The following is a 17060-nucleotide window of genomic DNA, read 5'->3' on the forward strand; positions in this document are numbered from 1 at the left end:
CTCTTAATGTCCCGATGCGTCTCGACTCTGTGGTCCTGTGCGAATCTGGTCCGCTGCCAGGCCCGTCTGGGCTCTCTAAAGCCCTCGACTGAATTAGCCAACACATTTCGGTTAAATGTCAGCAGTAATCTATTCTGAGCCGACTGAAATCGCTTCATAGAAATATCACCTGGATGCAGCTGCTCACAAAATATAAAAAAGGATTAAAACAGATTAAAAACCTGAGAGAGAGTAAATTGTTTGTTTTGTTGTTGTTTTTTAAGACAATGGAAATGGCGAGTATTTTGAGTTTCCAGCTGATTATAATGCACTTTGCTTTCAGACCTTTGTCCAATTAAATTTTCAAGCAGGAAACATTAAACTTCCTCTGCTCCAAACACATCAGTAAAAGACCAGGAAGATGTGAAGTTTTGACACACATTTGTCTCGTTTCTCTGTAAAGAGCCGAATCCGAACAGTGTTTTAGTTCCCACCTGGGCCTCATGAACCTTAAGAGCTGCTAGTTTTAGCTTCAGACTCTCACTTCAATGTCATTACATTCCACAGGAACATTCTGCTCTTTGTCCCGCATGTTAATGGATCTCTCAAAAGAAGGTTGAGAAGAGAGAGAGAGCGAGAGAGATGAAGGAAGAACGCGATAGATAGAAAGAGGAAATGGCAAAGTTATTTACAGCTGCTGGTATTGACTCCCTGTCACTGGATTTCCAACCTCTTGACATGCTGGAAGTGTTGCTGGACTTTCCTTTTTTCACCTTCCTCTCACCTTTCACCATAAAATAAGCTTTGTTTTTGTAGTAGTGGGACATTAAGGGGGGATTCTGTGAATGAAATGTAATGTTTTAATACAAGATTCACATGAATTGTATGACAATGATTAAATTGGGGGTAGCAACCAGTACAGATAGCAATCGTTTCTGGGCTATGGCTGGTAAGATATAAGAGCAAGATGATCTTTGTTAAGGCACAGAATCACAACAAAAAATATCATTGAAGGAATATTGATTGATTGATTGATTGATTGATTGATTGATTGAATACACAAACATGACACAGACCCCAGGATGTTGCAACTTCAGGATGACCCCAGTATATTTTTTTGTTATGTTATGTTAAACACTGGAAATTGTGGGTAAATTTCACAAAGAATTACAAAGAAATGGCAAGGAATAATAAATCTAATTTAAAAATAATACACTTCAGCAGTATAATACAAATATGCCCAATCTTCATTAATAGTGCCGTTAAAACACATTCTAAGTTTAAGAAATGCATCATGCACAAGTAGTACTCCAAATAAAGTGTAATTATAATTTTTAAATCAGTAAGTCTCGGGCAATATGCCAGTTAATTTTAATAGATTTTAGCTATATTTAGTATGAAATCAATGTAATTTTAATATATCACAAGTGCCACACTGATTTAGATTTGAAATTTTAAGTATAAAGATCTATCTATTATTACTATTGTTATTATTAATTACAACTTCAGTTAGGGAGCTCGTGAACAACATAACAGAAAAAGTGAGTTGACTATAGCACTTTTTCTAAAGAAAACTCATTCAAAATGAGAATACTGTTTCACTCTCATCTTTTGAAGTTTGCTGTCCGTACTCCCTGATTCTCAGAGAAGACAGTGGCTAAATTATTTACTGCTCGCTGCACTTTCCATAGACGGTCAATATCCAGACAGAAAGAAAGCGAGAAAGAAAGGACACACTGACACCTGTCTGAATGCACCACGCCAGGACAGACACAGAGACAGGACAAACGCACTAGCACACTCATTCTCTTAGGTTTCAAGTCGTGATGCTGAAATGTTTTGACAGCAGGTTGCAATTTAATTACAGAGCTGTCCTCTCAATACCTGTCTACAGTCGGGTTGTGTGTATTTTTGTGTTTTCTATATAGCTTATAGTTTGTTAAGGGCTCAGGCTGTCAGTGATTAGAATGCGTGTTGATTGCATCATTTGTAAGGTTTGGTGGTCTTTGCGGAAACCTTTCATTCTGACATTTTCAACTATCGAAATTTAAAAAGAAATAAACTCCTGTCCTAGATTTATTCTCACTAATTGTGACTGAAATATCTCACATTATAGAAACAAAATGTTTGCTAACGCCATTTAGGTTGGTTGTAATAAAGAGACTAACTTACAGCTTAATTAAAATTTGTACAACTTTTCTGTAGGGCTACTGTGCCTGTAATGTAAAAAAAACACAAAAAACAAACGAGAATTAGAATAAGATTAATATGAAAAATCAGTGAAATTTCAAAACAGAGTATTAGTGTATTTTTTCTTTAGCACTCACATTGTCATATTAGAACAGAGATCAACTGCTGAACTAATAAAGTGTGAAGAGCTATAGTCAATAATAGAGAACTGATGGAACGCTAATGGCACTAGACATTTCTCATATTTTTATATTACACTTAACTTAAAAGACAAATCTGTCTGGGTCACTTCCCACCTAGTCGTCAGAATCAAAGGTTCTTGTCCATTAGGTCTGCTATAATTTCTAAAGCACTAGTGTCATGCAACATACCCGCAGAAATAATGGCAATATCTTACAGCTTTGTCAAAATATAAGAGGTAGACTGTAAAATCTTCACATTCATTATAACATTTATTGTTAGTTCAATGCTAATGCAATTAAGATAATGAATGTGACTTTACTGAAATGTCTTAGTTATGATTGCATGTATATTCACACATAGCATCGGCAAAGCGTTTGCATTTTATGTCTTAGTTCTGTGTTCTGCTGGGCTTCTGAAGGTCAGTTTTATAAAGGAGGAGATTTTTTTTTTTTTTTACACAGGAGAGTGGCTCCTCGCTGGGCTCTGATCCTGCTGTGGCCTCTATGACACAGGTGTGGCTGCTCTTTGTTGCATTATTAAAAACACATTCATGCTCCTTCTTTCTGTCTTTTTTCCTGTCTCTCTCTATCAGTTGAGATCACAGACTGGGACATCAATGAAAAGAGGGCAGAGAGGGGGAAAAGTGGAGGTGTTTGTGTGTTCGAGAGACTCCTTGTCCCATTGATTAGCTTTCAGTCACACACAAGCCTGGAAGAGGAATTGGAACAGAAAAAAATAACATTGTGAATAGCCTTTAAAAGGGTGAACAGAGACAGATTTTCTCTTCCTTCATCACAGACTCACCGGGTCTCATACATGAAACATGGTTATTGGTGATTAGTGTGAGAAGCCAGGGTTTAACTGGCTCCCATTGTCACTTCACAGTCAAACATCACTAGTTGGGACCACTTAACAGTGAAGTTGACCATGTACACTATTATTAGATAATATGCATTTTTATTAATAGATGCATTTGTTAAGGTTTTCTTTTTTCTCTGATTTGCCAGTTCTTTTTTTATTTTGACTTTATACTTTTCAGTTTAAGGGAAACAAATAATGCAAAGCTAAAAAAAATAAATCATAATCATAATTAGGTACTGCTAAGTATTTTAAGGAAAAGGAAAGAAAGTAGTTAGGGTTAGGTAGTTAGGTAGGTGGGTGGGTGGGTGGATGGATGGATGGATGGATGGATGGATGGATGGATGGATGGATGGATAGATAGATAGATAGATAGATAGATAGAATTCCATTTTGCACCAATATTGCTGTTGACCACAGAGTTAAATATCTTCACTTCTGACTGAAAAATGCATTTTTGAGGCATTTGTGTTACTAAAATGCAGACACCAGTAAGTTGGCTGCATGGACATTCTCAAGTCGCATTTGTTTTAAATAAATCTTAAGATGTACATCGGAAATAGTGTATACTCCCTTCGCAGCCCTTTTTATCCGTCCTCAGTGTTACAGTACTTCACCAAGCCCCATGATTCATCTAGATCAACACCTTCCGCTTAATATACTCAATATAGATGTAGAAAGACAAAAAACATGCGCGCATAGAGACAGTTGATCCTGAGTGAAGGAAACCCAGGGAGTAGGCTAACTAAAGGTGAGCTGAAAGAGAAGGAGACAAACAGACTTGGATAAGAACGAGGAGAAAGACAGACACAGATAAAGGACATCAGGTGCCAGCTTTCAGTGAAGTTGGAACGTTTTCCATTCCGATCGAAGAGAATCCATTAACAGGGCATCTGCTGTACCTTTGACTACTTTAAACACACACCACACACACGTGCAGACGAACGCCTGTGGACACAGACACATCAAAGTAAGAATGAGTGAATGATGCAGGCCATCATTGATTACGGATGATGGTTGGCGTAATAAGACGAATGAGAAGGTTTCAGCTGAGGTCCCTGCTGTTTAAGTCACCATGGAGACACGCATTGATTGGCCCCAGTGTTTGAGACCCTGGGTATCGGAGTCATGGTAATGATTCCAGATGTCAAGAGAAATTGTCTTTAAGGAAAACGGGAGACAGAGAGCGTTCCTCTGCCCCCGTTTTCTTCACGGTTAATGTCTCAAGCAGAGGTAGAAGATCAAAGAGAGAGACAAATGTTTCTAATATACTGCCGCTTCTGAGAGCATAACACAGCAGTCTTCCTTCAGTCTTATTCTGTCACCTTGGCAACTAATTGCATTGTTAAAAATTTGCATATTCAAATTTGCCAAATGTATCATGCCACATTGAGAGGCTGCGATACTATGTAAGTGGAATATGTATCTTGCAGTACACCACCAAAAGGCACCTCTCTTCTCCAAACTCCCTTTATGGAGCGCATTAAAAGGCCATTCCTCAAACACCCTGGTTTGAGGTTTAAAGTTAAAGGTGCACCAAGTACTTTTTTTCCTCATTAAGACAGTCTGATGCAAAAAGAAATGAATAGTGCTCTTTTAAAAACTTTCAAATTATGCAAACTTGCCCACAATAAAACTTTCAAGACAGATCTACTATGAGCTCCAAGGTCTAGCGATAGTAGATTTTGGAGAAGCAGGATTATCATTAACTAAAAATATTTAAACATTTTTTGAAATAAAATTAAAACAGAAATAAAATAAAAATATATTTATATTAGAGGAAAAACATAAACAAAAATTTGAAATGTTGCCTTGGCATCTAACTTGAAATAAATGTAAGCACTAAAAGTATTAATTGGAAATAAATTTTAAAAAATGAACTAAAATTTAAATAAAAATACATTTAAATAGTAATATATATTACAAATGGCAGTAGCACAGAACATTACAAATTACAGTAGTATTAAACTGTTCTTACCCATAAATCATTGTAATTCATGTCAGCTTCTCTACTCTTTCAAACAACATATTTACTTATATGCATTTACACATTTTTAAATAAGCTTCAACTATACTATATTTTATACAATGACTTGGGGAAAGTTGTATTGTATTATACCATTGGTTATGTACCATTTGATTCGATTAGATTTTTCGCAGTGCTCCACAGTATTCAAGGTTCACTGCCTCAAAAAAGTGCACAGAACTTTACCTTTCTCAGATTTTCAAAAGCTTGTTTTGCCTCAAATCAGAAGGTTGCAATGTTGTGATTCATCCCAGGGCTGGTTGGTTTGGCTCACAGCTCAGAATTCTGGAACCAAAAGATCTGCTTAAACCCCCTGTGGAGAAAATGAATGGAAAATACTTCCTGAACCGAGCACTGGTCTGTGTTCTGTCTCAGCCTAGCAAACAGTATTTTCTTCAGGAAATAAACATGTCGTTTATTCATGTTCATGGGTTGTTTTGAATGCTGCTCGGCACAGGGACAGGACAACCGCGCTGCAAAAATCTTCCACCGTGACATCATCAGCCTTGGACGCGTTTAATTCTGGGGCCTGGCCGATTTTGGATCGTGTTATTGAGACCCGGTGTTAGTTCCATTGAGCCTGCCAGTTTTTCAAATATGCATGAAGGTGCACAATGTCGTAAAATGGCCAACCCTGCTGTGAATAAGTGCAATCTGACTGACCGCTGATAAGACACTGGCAGATGACAGGTGGCTGTCATCACCAATTACATGGCAGTTTAAGAGCGCTGAAATCTGCTGCGAAACAAAGAGAAGCATCAGGTGTGTGGCAGTGTGCTAACTGCATATCTGTAGCGGTAACTGAAGCTGCTTTGATTAGGATCGATGACTGTCTGTGGTTTCATTAAAAGCCAATCAGTAAATTCGATCACTGGCTTAGGGCCGGGTGATGCTGCGCTCCTGCCTGGGTCAAAGATCAATTAGCGGTGCATCGCTTTGGTGATTCCTGCGTTAACCCATCTCCATTCTGACTGGCCTAAAAAATGTGTGTCCTCGGATATTAGCTTCCTTTTCAACGTTAGCTGGACCGTGTATCACTTTACTGAGACCTGCGTGTGTAACCGATCCCTCGCCAAAAAGAAACGGCACAGGTTCAGAGTGCAGCATTATTTAGCTGAGTGAAAGAAGACGGATGAATTAGTCATGATACTGCAGATCGGGAATGTGACGCAACTGCATTTGATAAGACGTAGGTGCTGCTGTCAGGAGAGGGTGTGGTAGCCTTGATTGGATTGACCATTGGAGATGAGGATTGATGATATGGGTGAGGATCTAACCTCAGACCTGAAATGGGATAGAAGATGACAAAAACGAAGGAGAAAATATCTATTTTCAGGCATGCATAATTGTCACAAATTGCTAGTTATTTTCACAATAATAATAACAAAAAAAAGCAAGCACCGCAATTTAATTACTTAAATCTTTTTTTTTACAGTTGTTGTTTTTTATTAAAATAATATCAAACGTCCTTATTGTTTCATTGTTTCGTGCATGACCAAATTTACAGAGATTAAAATTTAAGTTAAATTATATGAGAACTAACAATAAAGCTGGAGCTGGATAATACGATTTGTCTGCTTTATAGATATAACTGAGTTTTTGGTTTAGAATTAATGAGCTCTGCATCGTTGACACTTAATGAAGTGAACTGAATCATCATTTAAATGACTTGAGCTGAATAATAACACTATTGCCTTCTGTAGAGCTGCGTGTAGTGGAATTAAGCTTAGGTCATTCTGTGTCAAATTAACCGAATTTCAGAAACTTCCCTAGCTCGAATTTTGAATATTGCTAATATTTTTTGTGAAGAAGGATAAACATGTATAGTAGGGAAATCCAAAATATTAAATGTCATAGGTGTACATCTATCCACTATTTTGTAGAGCGGTGTGAAAAACACCTGAGATTCTAAGCCAAATTACATGGGGGTAAAAAATACTTAAGATTTACCCTTTTTACTCTTGGAGACATATTTAGATCGCAATGTCTCTGGTGCTGAAACATATAGGGCCTAAAAAGAAAAGTTTATTAAGACCCAATATCTTGAGTTACAAACTTTGGAAAAAACTGAAATGTGGCAATTTCCCCCTACAAAACAGAGGAATAGAACTAACTAAACATTAATCTCTCCTAAGACTGAACAGAAAATTTTAAAATTGAACCTCTGGGTGAGTTGACAAGAATTTTTTTATTGAAATAAATTTAATCAACACTGAAATATGTCAATATTATCTTCTGTAGAGCTGCTTTATAAATTAACTTTGCAATAATCACAATGTTACTGAACAATAATGAACCAACCAATAAATTGAGCTAAATAATGACACTACTGTCCTTTAGAGCTGCTTTACAGCTGAAATTGTATTATTTTTTTAGCAATAATACTGCTATTTTCTTGCTTATTATGTGAACTTTTTTTAACCAATAGTATAAAGCACTATATAAATAAACAATAAAGATCAATATAATATAATATAATATGAAAAAATAAATTGTTATTTTTACCTGGAAATAAACCAAAAATGCTAGAAAAAGTAGATACAGGGTTGAGTAACAGGTCAAAGTTTTATGTGGAATGTGTATTCAGCTGTGTACAGGTGTTTTTTTTCGCATCCTGTAATGCAGACATTTTCTATCTTCCAGGATGTCATGTCTGGAGTAGATTGAGAGTGTTTATGTGTGTATTTGTGTAATGGGGTGAATAAAAACTGGGGTGGTAGGTCTCCTCGACTGAGGACAGAGAAGAAAGAAAAATTGCGTCTGGAACGCGGTGGTGGAGGAGGAGTGGCCTAGTTTCTTCAGCAACCTACTTACAAACTTCAAAACTTAAGCGGGCGGTGGAATTCAGATGAGCTGATGAATCCTTTAGGAATGTTTGTGGCTGAATCTATGCCAAATGTTAGAGTGTGTGTATATGTGTGCATGTCTGAAAGGAAGCCAATCGCCCCAGAAACTGACACTTTACTGGATCTGAGCAGGTGGCAAGAGTAAATTTCTGGTGTGTGAGCTACCTTAGGGTTTAGATCCCTTTAGCCAGAGTATCAACGTGATGAGTCTGTCAGACCTGGGCCCAGACTTTCAGTTAATACTGAGCACTGACAGAATTCCTAATCTGTGCAAGGATTTTTTTTTACTTTCTGACGCCAAAGACCCCCAAACATGGTCTTCTTGTAAGGGTGTATTTTCCAAAAAAATAAAAATAATAATAATGATGATGTATGTAAATTAAATATATATATACATATATGTATATATAAATAATATATATATAATTATGTATTTTATTTCTAGACTTCAGTCTGACAGGCTTTCAATTGCCTACAAGCAGCCAGATAATGTGTCTGCTAGGTAAGAAAATGCAAACAAGCTACAGAAATATCCGATACATATCAAAATATTGGATCTGTGCAACCAGCCTTGTGGTGTAAATGCAGCTTAATGACCTGCTACTAATGTAAATGATGTCGTTTACATTAATGAAGAATAATAATAATGAGCAAAAGAGAAAACCATCCATGCGTGAGTCCAGAACACAACGATTATGCCTAAAGCCAACAAAAGCAACTTCTGAAAAGAATCATAAAATTTCTCATTTTTTGGTATGAACTGCTGGAATATTGGTATCGTGACAAAAACTCTACTACAGACTCTTGCTCATAAGCTCAATAATGCATGTGAAGCCCCGCAGCTGGTCCAATTCCTCACAAAAGCGGAGGTTGTTTACGTAGAGGCGATTGGAGCTATGAATTCAGTTTATTCAGTGGAATCCTTCTGTGCTCATACAGCAGATTTGCTGGTGAATGAACTGAGCTAATCTGCCATCGAATTGTTGTTTCAGACATCATTGGGGCTCGTGAATTTCGGAGGGAATCGTGGCTCCAAGCGGGTCACACCGACTCACCGTGGGCGGCGGATCTGAAAGCATGAGGGGGTGGGAAGAGGGAAAGAAAGGAATGAGGAGGATGGGACAGAGCTTGAGATGTGAGTGGGATGAGAGTTTGGGTTTGGGAGTTTGCGTGTTGTGTAACAGCAGTCGGGATGTACCGCACCGCTCGCTAACTGTGAGTCTGTGGCCCGCAGCGCTAAAAGGCTAATGACACGCTCTCCATGCTAACGACATCCCTCTCCTCATTACCACGTTAGTGGAGTCGCAGCGGCGATAAAAGCAGTCGAATCAAGCGGTCGTCAAGCATGACAGAAACTGGATGTGACTGCGTGCGTTAAAGAGACGCTAACGCCATATGACGTTCGGATTCTGTCTTTTATGACAGCTGCAACAGATCCTGGGAGGTTCTGTAAAGCTTAGAGACTCGTGAGACTCTAAAACAGAGAGGTCGGCATCTGATTTGTTCCACAATCCTATGGTTTCTCCTTTGATATGCTATGCAGCTTCATGGACTTACTGTTATAAGAGAAAGGAACGTATCTGTAGAGCTTGTGTGAGTTCAAGTGTTCAGCATTATATGTTTTTGCACTCTCTCTCTCTCACTCACTCGTTTGTTCTAAATCTGTCCTTTTTGCTGCACTATCATTGGTTTCAGTTCAAAATCATGAATAATGTGGCTGCTGTAACTTTGTTACAAAGGCACTCTCCATCAACTGGGTGTTTAAATGCTGATTCCTGCATCTTAAACACTGTAATACACACAGGGAGACCAATGAGGTCTATAATAGCTGGAGGGAGCTGTCCTTGACTGTTACTCAGCAGGAAATGTGGAGATAATTCTGCTAACTTTTTTTAAGGGTACAGGAGGTGCCGTTGTTTAGTCACAAATGCCATTTGACGATTCACCCTGGAAATAACAGTCCTTATTCAGCCCCGTCTCATAAAAATGCTTATAAATAAATAAAAAATAGATAAAGATGAAAAAAAAAGAAAAATATTTTGATGTATATATGACACGCATATGTTTGGCCTGCATATGATAAGCAGTTTTCGGGTGCGTATGATACAAAATGTATTGGCATGCATATGATACGCAGTTTGCACGTACAGAATGGAGTTTGTATCACAAGTTTTAGTTTTTACTCGTCATGCTATTTATAAGCATTTATAACATTTTGGTACAACAACTGGTAAAACATAATAAGCAGAACAACTGTTTCCATCAAAACACTATTAAATTTTACTGGAGGATGAAACACTGAAAGCTGGCATAATTTGTGCTAAAAATTCAGTTTTGCCATAACTGGAATAAATATGTTTATTATGTAAAATATATTGTATTAGAAAACAGTTAATTTTTAATATCATTTCATAATATTACTATTTTACTATATTTTTCATCAAATAAATGCCGCCTTGGTGAGCATTAGAGAGAAAAAGAGCTTTGCGAAAGCAGGGTTTTTAATAGTGGTGTTTTTATATATGGCACAATGTCCATTAATGTTTACAGTTTATATATTGCCTGCAAAGAATACATAAATCAAACTATTCCATCAGTGTACACCATTACCTTTGTTCCCCATAATGGTGTAGTTATGGCATCTACCAGCTGGAGTCTGAAGCAAACCCCATTATTGTCTTTATAAAGACACAATAAGCTATAATATGAGCTACTTCTCTGTGATCCAGAGTTGGGTTTGAATCAGTCCCCTGATGTCGAGAAGAGCAGAGCTCCTTATTAGCTCTATAAATGAAAGAAAACTTCAGTGAAATCTCTGAACAAACATCTAGCTCAGTGTAGCTTGTGGATACCTTTGCTCTGACAGTCAAAACAACCAACACTCATTTGTTTCTCTCTTTTGTATTCACTCTTCCATTAATATTCCACTTTCAGTCAGATCCAAGGCAGATAGGAAGGTGTGGAATAAATAGATAAGCAGATATGCAGATATGGCATAAACCTCAGTAGGCTGATACTCTTCAGGATCAGAGAGGAACGTAGAGAAAGCAGGAAAACAAGATTACATGTCAGAGTTTTAAAGAGAGTTTTGCTATGCGTGTGAGCTGCATATGCTGCATTTTGATTACAATCAATAAATGGCTGAGGATCTTATCGTCTAATTTATCCATTTCAGATTCAGCTGAATGAATAAAGGTCAAAGCCTTGATTACAAACACCATTAAATCTCTTACAACGGCCTAATCAGAAAGCTCAAATACTTGAAGCGTCTGTGCGTATGTATTAAGCGAGACATGGAAGGAACGGCGTACACAAGCGCATCAGCCGCCAGAGCCTGCGCGTCTATTTTTCACATCAAAGCGCATTTGCTTTGAGCATATGCACTCATACACAATGGCTCGCAAAAGCATTGAAACCCTTAACCAATTTTCTCATTTAGCTGAGTTACAAATGCCTCTTTGAAATGCAGTTCTCTGTGATATTATTTCTGAGCAATGAAATTCAAAATTAACTACTTTAATATGACATTTATTTATGTTAGAAAATATGCTACAGAAAAAAAAAAACAGAATTTCGCTGTCTGCGTTAACGTATCCAATCCCAGCTTTTGAATATTTCATACAGACACCATTTCAAGCAATTACCGCTTTTGTCTTTTGGGGTAAACACGCTGTTCAGGTGATTCGCTCCAGGTCGCTCAGGTCCAAAATACGCTTCCTAATAATTTGGAAAAGTACTAGGCACACACATTTGTCTTCAGAGATCAAAGCGGAATGAGAATACAGAATTTATCCATGAATACACGGGGTCATTTAGAAGTAAGCCATAATCCTTAACTCAGTCCAGAGGGAGCTTTTGTTTGGCCTGTAGTTTGTGTAGTCAGCGCTGTTAAGCCCTCTATCCTGCTGGGTGTTTAGTTGTGTCTTTTTTGTGTGTATCATCTCTGTGTCCTAGATTGTATTGTGTGTTCTTCTATATTGTAAAGTGTAAATTGGTTTAGATTATAAAACACACTGTAAGAAATATTCCCAAGTGGGCATGATCCAGTCCTCTCAGAATGGCACTCTAATAGACTCTTGAAATGAGTTTGGGAAAGTGTTAAATGAGCCTCCAAAAATAAGACAAATATTAGCTTCGACACAGATTTGTGAATAAGCCCTTTCTTTGTCCTAGTGTTGACAAAGAGTTATTTGAATCATCCTTCATCGGCCTACAGCGATTAACCTGATCAGCTGTCAGACTGCACAGGGCTTTTATGTGAATGTGTATAGTAGCAGTCTTACGTAAAGGGATATTGCAGGTTCAATTCAAGTTAAAAAACAGTTAGTTCCATTCCTGGATTCTGATTGGTCAGCGGCTGTGTTTTATTCACGATACAGCACGACTGTGACAGCGTCATCCGACAATTCTGTGTATCACTGAGCAACATGAACAATCCTGCTGTCAGAAACGTACATTTTTTAGCGGAAGGACTGGATTTAACAAACTTGCTTCAAAAACACATATGTTTTTAGGTTTTAATGTGTTTGTGGCAACCTTTTTATAAAAGCATAAGGTACCTGAGGCAGTGCTTTATCGTGAATAAATCATGGCTGAAGGGGTTGCAGGCTTATTGCTTATTTAAATTCAATCGACATCACTTGTGGCATAATGTTGATTACCACAAAAATTAATTTAGACTTGTCCCTCCTTTTCTTTAAAAAAGCAAAAATCTGGGTTACAGTCAGTCAATTACAGTGGAAGTAAATGGGGCCAATATGTGAGGATATTGTTTTAATAGTAAATCCACATGTAAATCCAATTTTTTTTTGTATAAATGTTTAATGTTCACAACTTGGTATAGCAGCATAACTTTTAAAATGACCATAATTATTTATTATTTATAGCTCAAATAATATGCAAAGGAATCATTTATGTAGGATAATCTTAATGTTAGCATTTACTAAATTGTAAGCTTCACATTTCTGCATTTAAAAATTCTCAAAAAGTGCCCTTCCATTTCACCATAACCTTGATTTTGTATGTCATTTGAACTTAACTTGTATTGAACCCTGAATATTTCTTTTAACGGCCCTCAACGGCATTGCCTCCTAATGAGCTATTCTTATTATTTGAAACATTTAAATTCCAACTTTAGTGTCTCTTTACAAATTCTCGGCTGGCTGCATGTTTTCTGATTGTGTTTGTTTGAATTGTGCCTCACTTGCACCAAATTAATGCAATGAAGGAACAGGATTATCCATTGTTAATTAAATCTTCACTGGCAGTCACTGCGTGGACTTGGATTTGCTGAAAAGAAGCCTGTTTTAGTTCTGAGCATCTGTACATATGTATTTAAAACAAAGCATATATGTCTAAACAAATTATGTTTATGCTTGGTTATGCATTCTCGTTCCACCATGTGCGTCTGTCTTATTTTCTTTTTCGCTTTTTGGCTGTGTTCCGTCAGTATCCAAATGTAGTTTTGGAATTAATGACTTCCTTTCTGCTAAAACCATCCAATTTGTCTGAATAGATATGTGGTCAGCCGTTTTCTTATTTGTAAAAAAAAAAAAAAAAAAAAAAAAAAAAAAAAAAAAAACGTCCTTCCACTCCTCACTGCCTGAATTCGAGTGGCAGGCCATCACGTTGGCTGAGGAAGATCTACAGTGGTGCGTGTAATTGTATTTTCATTTTAAATAACTGTATCAAATTGTATTTGATGTCCTTGAAGTAGCCAGGGCATTGGGTTGAGGGATTTAAACGCTCTAATTTAAACATCTTAAATGACTTTCCCATTCTCTGATGGCTTTTGCTCCTGTTCTGTTCAGTTCATCCCATTTTTAAAAGATGATGTTCACAGCATGCTGATATTGGCCTCATCTTGAGGGACATGTTATCCATCTATACTCCACTCTCTTTGGACAAAGATGTTGTTTGTAAACAAACGGCCTTGGGACGGGTTTTATGAGCAAACCAGCAGACAAACAAACGACTCCGCAAACAAACCGCTTACAAATTAAATAACTGTCCAAACAAAGAGCTTTTGAAATAAAACACTTCCCAAACAAAATAAAAGACTTCCCAAACAACGGCTTACTAAATAAAAAGCAAACTCTCCGAACAAACTTTGTCCAAACAAACCGTTTTCAACGCTCTCCAAACAAATTGTTTAATAAATAAAAGACTTTCCAAATCATTGTCAAAATAAAGGCCTATTCCAAACAAACAGCTTTGCAGACTAATGGCTCTTTAAACAAATGGATATTCCAATAAAAGTGTCATCCCACTCACTCCTCCTGTCACCTCCTGTTTCAATAATAATTCATTGCATTTACAATCTGGCACCTATAAAGTCCCATCACACTAATTCTCCTGCTTTGTCTACAGTGTGGCATGTGGAAGTGCCAATCTTCACTAAAACCCATATGAATATATTTAGTCAGAGTTTGTGATTATTCATTACATTTGGAATGTAATAATACAAACAGATGGAATATAATTAGTATGAGGAGCTACAGTTGTGTAGGTGTGTTATCATGTATCTGTCTGTTTTTTATTGCTGCTAGACTGTTAAACAAGAAAGAACATGTGTAGAAGCAGCTTGTTCACATTGCACTGACTAATGTCTCTATTTCTTGCTCTTTCTCTGCAGGTACGGAGACATGGTCCCTAAGACCATAGCAGGAAAGATCTTTGGCTCCATCTGTTCTCTCAGTGGGGTGCTGGTCATCGCTCTGCCTGTTCCCGTCATCGTTTCCAACTTCAGCCGCATCTACCATCAGAACCAGAGGGCTGACAAGCGCCGGGCTCAGAAAGTTCAGGTCAGTGGGGCTCAAAACTCCCTGAGGGGCATTGTCTCCTCTGACCGGAACAGCTTTGGCTGAGAAACAGGTCACTAATGTTTACCTCGGAGTAATGCTCCTGTTAGACTGCATCGTATGCTTTTCCATCGTATGATTAAATAAAGATAAGTGATTGCGTTAGGGTCCCGAGAGCAGTGTTGAAAGCTACTAGTCAAGGGTGGAGAAGTGACATGGGGTTTGTGGGTATAATCAGGTGACAGATGGGCGGCATGGTAAAGTGAAAGCATCAGACTGTAATGTTACTACTGTTCAGTAATTCAGGGTCACTTAGGAAGGATACATTACATAGATCAAAAGTGTCATTAAAAACATTTTGAACTATCACAGAAATAAATTGCATTATTGAAGATATTAAAATAGATTTCAAATTGTAATAATATTTTACATCATTACCATTCTTACTGTATTTTAACCAATTTAAATACAGGAGACCTCTTCTTTTTTAAAAATCACACCAACCCAAAAATGTTAAACGCTAGTGTGTGTCCCATGGTACTGAATAATTTCCATATTCATTTACTATGGTATTTACCATGGTAGAAAAAAAAATGTAATGGTGCTACTGTGGCCTGTTTTTATTGTTGTCAGGGCACTGATGTTCTTGTACCAGCTTGACAATAAAATACATAATCCATCGCAGAAAATCCCAAATCTACTTTTATAGCTTTGATAGTCTGAGCAGTTGAGGCGGCTTGTAGGGGAATGTCTTCTCTCGCAATCGTCTGTTGTCTCACCACCGGTGTTTTATAGTTCTTTATGTCTTTTCTCAGTTGATATTCACTCAGCCATATTGCTGTTCTTTTTCCCTTGTCTGATGAATAAGGTTATTAAACTTGTTTGTTTCCGGGTGCATGAAGGATAATAGTACTACTCCGCCATCCTTTTCCGTCCTCGTACGAAATAACACCTCAAACAAACAGCCTTAATGTTAAATTAAGCCTTTCTCTTCTCCCCGGGGGAATAAAGGGATGACCTGTCAGTCGTTTAATGGCAGCATGGCGTCAAAAGATTGAGTCTAGACTCTGAATGAGATCCCAGCAGGGTTACATGCCCTGCGTCTATCCATCTATCACTCCATCCCTCCCTGTCCTCCTCCGAAACGTCTCTATATCTCTCTCTGAAGGTTATTTAGTTTGGGCGTAATTATCTGTTAAATCACCACGGGCCTCTCAGCTTGCTTTTGCTATGCTAATAATTGCGAATGTTACTGGAGATTAGCTTGATCACAGAAAAACAACACCAAGCCAACTCCTATGACATCGTGCGTGTGCGCAGAGAGCGAGAGAGATGTCAGCTCCTGCACTCAGCGGTATGTTATGCTCGCAGTCATGGATTTAATATATGCTAATGAGGAATTAATGTATGCTAAGGTTTTGGGTGGGCTTACAGGGCCGCATTGTCTCCGCAGGCAAGATTCCCAGTGGCTTTAGCATTTTACTTAGCGTTAATTTAAACTTTATCCAGTATGGCAGATTATTACCCAGAATTCTTTGGCTTTCCATTGCAGCAGTGCCCAGCCTGCACATTATCTCAGCTTGGATCAGCCTAAACAGAGTTTTGATGTGAAATATCCGTCGCCAAACATTTTCTGTCCTTTTCTATGCACAGCCGCAGGGGATGAGAGTTCAGTTTCAAGTCCAACTGAAGCTGCCAGATGCGACCAAACCTCTTAGGACCATCTTAAAAAATGTGTTCTGTGTGGGTGGGTGGGTTTAAACGCATCCTGTGGTTAACTAATAAGAAAGTGGCCTAAGTGCACGAACCTGCCTCGAGCCCCGAGTTAACCTCCACCACGGGAACAGCTGTGCTTACTGTCCACAGGACATGTGAGAGAGACAGAGAAAGACATGCAGAGGGAAAGAGAGCCAGAAGGGATGTTCATCCTAATGACAGTCCTTCCACAAATAGCTCGCCCAGACGAGACCTGTGGGGAGGGGTTTGTTTATTTCAGCAGTCACTTTTGGGAGGTGACCTTCGTCCTTCTCACCTGTCGTCCAGTAGCCAAAAAACAGCACGGTACTGCACCAAAACCATCTATCTGTTTACATCCTTAAACTTTAAATATTACAGATCTCATATTACTGGATGAACTCTAGATTCATCCCAATCGAATGTGATGGACTAAAGAACTGA

At 38.0% G+C, this 17060-nt stretch overlaps 1 protein-coding gene across 3 annotated transcripts in view; it reads left to right on the forward strand.

Moving 5' to 3' along the window:
* The window catches only part of kcnd3 (potassium voltage-gated channel, Shal-related subfamily, member 3), an 82213-nt gene that overhangs the window by 49527 nt on the left and 15626 nt on the right, over positions 1-17060 (forward strand). For all 3 annotated transcript variants that reach the window (XM_043246193.1, XM_043246194.1, XM_043246197.1), the window contains exon 3: positions 14717-14885. In XM_043246193.1, coding sequence (XP_043102128.1) covers positions 14717-14885 — 169 coding nt within the window. The remainder of the gene's footprint in view (positions 1-14716; positions 14886-17060) is intronic.

The sequence above is a fragment of the Puntigrus tetrazona genome, chromosome 8 (genome assembly GCF_018831695.1).
Source record: "Puntigrus tetrazona isolate hp1 chromosome 8, ASM1883169v1, whole genome shotgun sequence".
NCBI lineage: Eukaryota > Metazoa > Chordata > Actinopteri > Cypriniformes > Cyprinidae > Puntigrus > Puntigrus tetrazona.